Source organism: Triticum dicoccoides, chromosome 7B, assembly GCF_002162155.2.
Source record: "Triticum dicoccoides isolate Atlit2015 ecotype Zavitan chromosome 7B, WEW_v2.0, whole genome shotgun sequence".
Lineage (NCBI taxonomy): Eukaryota > Viridiplantae > Streptophyta > Magnoliopsida > Poales > Poaceae > Triticum > Triticum dicoccoides.
Window position 1 is genome coordinate 94104371 of NC_041393.1, and position 2969 is coordinate 94107339.

At 48.9% G+C, this 2969-nt stretch overlaps 1 protein-coding gene across 1 annotated transcript; it reads right to left on the reverse strand.

Annotated features, from left to right (window-relative positions):
• Positions 1-1576: 1576 nt before the first annotated feature.
• On the reverse strand, positions 1577-2689 carry LOC119341141. The gene is made up of 2 exons (XM_037613017.1): positions 2117-2689; positions 1577-2006 (listed from the first exon to the last, which is right to left on the reverse strand). Exons 1-2 carry the CDS (start codon positions 2294-2296, stop codon positions 1644-1646), a joined length of 543 nt encoding a protein of 180 aa, XP_037468914.1. The 5' UTR covers positions 2297-2689; the 3' UTR covers positions 1577-1643.
• Between the last annotated feature and the right edge of the window lie 280 nt (positions 2690-2969).

Here is a 2969-nt window from a genome sequence, read left to right on the forward strand (position 1 = left end):
ATGAACGGGCCTGTTTCCCACGCGGCGTCACCGCCGATGCAAGTGCACGAAACGATGCAACTCGCCTGGATGCTCTGGCCGCCGTTTTTTGAATTAATGCCTGCAATTACTTATGCCAGTGCGAACGGAGAAGAGAAAACGATCCAGAAGGCACCGTGTACACATTGACCACAGCTGCAACACGGCTATAAAAGGGCACCATTTCCTCATCCTCTCACACTCATCTCTCAAGCCTCCTCCCCTTCTTCTTTTCGAGCCAAATCTACCACTCGAGCCACCATGCAGTTTAACGGCCCTACCTACCGTCGCCCTCGCACCGTGCCGGAGAGGCAGTACCCGGCCGGAGTCGTCGTCGAGAATAGCCTGAGGGTGTGGGCCATCTCTAGGTGGAGGGGCCCTAGAGAGTTGGCTCGCTTCTTCCTCCAAGCCGGCTACCGCCACCTCCCTCCGGGCACTCCGCCCATGTTCCACCTCCACGAGCAGTACGATGGCAACGCCAACGGCCTCGTCATCGGCCTCCACGTCACCTTCACCAACCCCTACGACGCTCACCACCTCCTCGGCCAGGTGTTCTGGTGTGGATGCGAGTTTATCGTGTTCACGACCTACAACATCTTCACCAACTTCCACCACATCTTCCCTCACCCCAACGGCATGCACAGCCTCCCCTACCAGATGCCGGAGAACGACGAGTGAGGGGCCCAAGGAGGAGGGGCCAAGGAGTGGCAAGGAGGAGGGGCCAAGGAGTTGTTCAAGTGCGAGTCTTCTATCTATCTAGTTTGTGTTTGTGTTGGTTCGGGCGTGTGTGCCCGTGTCTTCTATATATCTAGTTTTAATTATTTTACTTTCATGTTTTATGAACTATATGTAGTGGGGGGATGCCCCTCTATATGTTCTATCTATCTATGCTACTAGGGTACCCGATGCCCCTCTATCTATCTATATGTTTTTTCGGTCCTAAAGTTTCTCCATTGCATTTTATTTATGTGGCCATGTGTACTAAAAAATGCACTAAAACATGATCCAATCATAGAAGTTGTTGTTAGCACGTGTCTAGTTAATTATCTTCCTTTTATGTTTTATGCACTATATGCAATAAAAATGGCGCTTCGTTGAAATAAACTAGAACCAAACAAATGCAACTTTTTTGGTTCACAAAGACTACAAGTTAGACTGCTAACTAGAACCAACCTTTTGTTTTAGCCGAAACAACACGGGACCCTACAATCGGACACGATAGCTTATGCATAAAAATAGCTCAAATAATTATCAGATGAGTTATCTAAAAAAAGGTGAAGGCAGGAAACTTAAAATTTGTAAAATAACCTAAAGCCGAAAAGATATATTGATGTCAATGACCGTGTGCACTTTTTTTGCACTAGCTACACTTCTTTTATCAACGGGCCTGGGTATGTTCTATTCGGCCTGGGCCCTGCGTAACTTCTATATGGGCCTGGCCTTTTCGGGCAACTGTGGGACGAATTTTTTTTCTTTTTCTCCCTCTACCACTGAAACTGAAACTGATGACTAACTGAAGAACTGAAAAAACAAAACAGAGTGAAGAAGACATGCCGAATTCGTACAGCGCAACACTTTTATTCAAATGTACATATCATTACGATTACAAATGATGCCCAATCTATTCACTTACGACTAATTATCATCACATAAACAAATGCGAGACCAATTACACAAACATAAAAAAATGCGGCCATCAGCCCCATCAAATTGCCCTGCTTCTGCAATTCGATGAGTTTCTTCATCTGCTTGTTCAGCTTCTTCAGCTCTGCCGTCACTCCTGCATCCCCCACAGTAGCACCAATGGAAGGGCGGGCGCCCCCGATGGAATTGCCAGATCCAGGGGCCCCGGATCCAGATGCGCCCGATCCAAACTTGCCCAACTTCTCCGCCTCCAACGGTAAATCGAGCTCCCCTGATGCACCCTCCAGTTGAATCCGCTCTATGTACTCATCTAGCCACTCAAAATGGGTGCATTGCTTCAATTTCTGAAATCGGAAAGATGAACCCTAAATCCCAAATCCGATGGGGAAAAATGGGCAAATATGAAATTGGGAGATAAAAACCAAAATTGCCATATTGAGAAGTAAAATCTCACCTTTCCCTGCTCTGGTTTGCTCTCGCATTTCACGAATTCCCGCCCAAGGTTGCCATTCTTGTCGGTCGTTGTGACTAGCCGCTTCAGGGGTGCGATACGTTGGCATGCAGGGCATCTTGTCATGGGCACTGCGCCATAGCGCGGCCATGAGCGGCGGGAGGCTGAAGCGGAGCTCGACATTGCTAGGTCGCGGCCCGGAACGGCGTTGCTGCGCGTCGTCGCCGGAGAAAAAGAACAACAACGGTCGGGGAGGGGGAGGGGGGAGGATGGGCTCGGGTGCTGCACGGCTCGGGGCACGGCTCGGTGTCCTCTTGTACCAATGCTGACCTGGATAAGTTAGTGGGTCCCACGCTGTGGGTCCCGCTCACCTGACCAATGCTGAGTTGGATAAGTTAGTGGGTCCCATGCTGTGGGTCCCGCTCACCTGATTCGAGTTTTAAACATGTGTCTTTGGATTAGGCAGCAGTGTCGCATGGGAGCTATTTTTTCCAACGAAGATGTCGCATGAGAGCGATTACAACCAACTACGTCGCATGAGAGACAATTCACACCAACGACGTCGCATGGGAGCTATTCACCCCAGCAGCTTGGAGTATTGCGAGGGCATGGTCATGGTGTTTTGCTGCTAACTCTTCCTCTGACGATAGAATGGATGGATGCATATAGGCTTCGCACTTTGGTTAAATCTTACACCTGCGTAACCTTACGGAGACTGGATTAACTACCGTGTGGTGCACGGTCCAGGCATTTTTTTTGCACGGTCCAGGCATTGATTGCTATGCCGTGATTCGTGCCAGACAGTGCAACTCACCCATATTCTTTTTCATATGATTCAAGATTGTATCAATTTTAT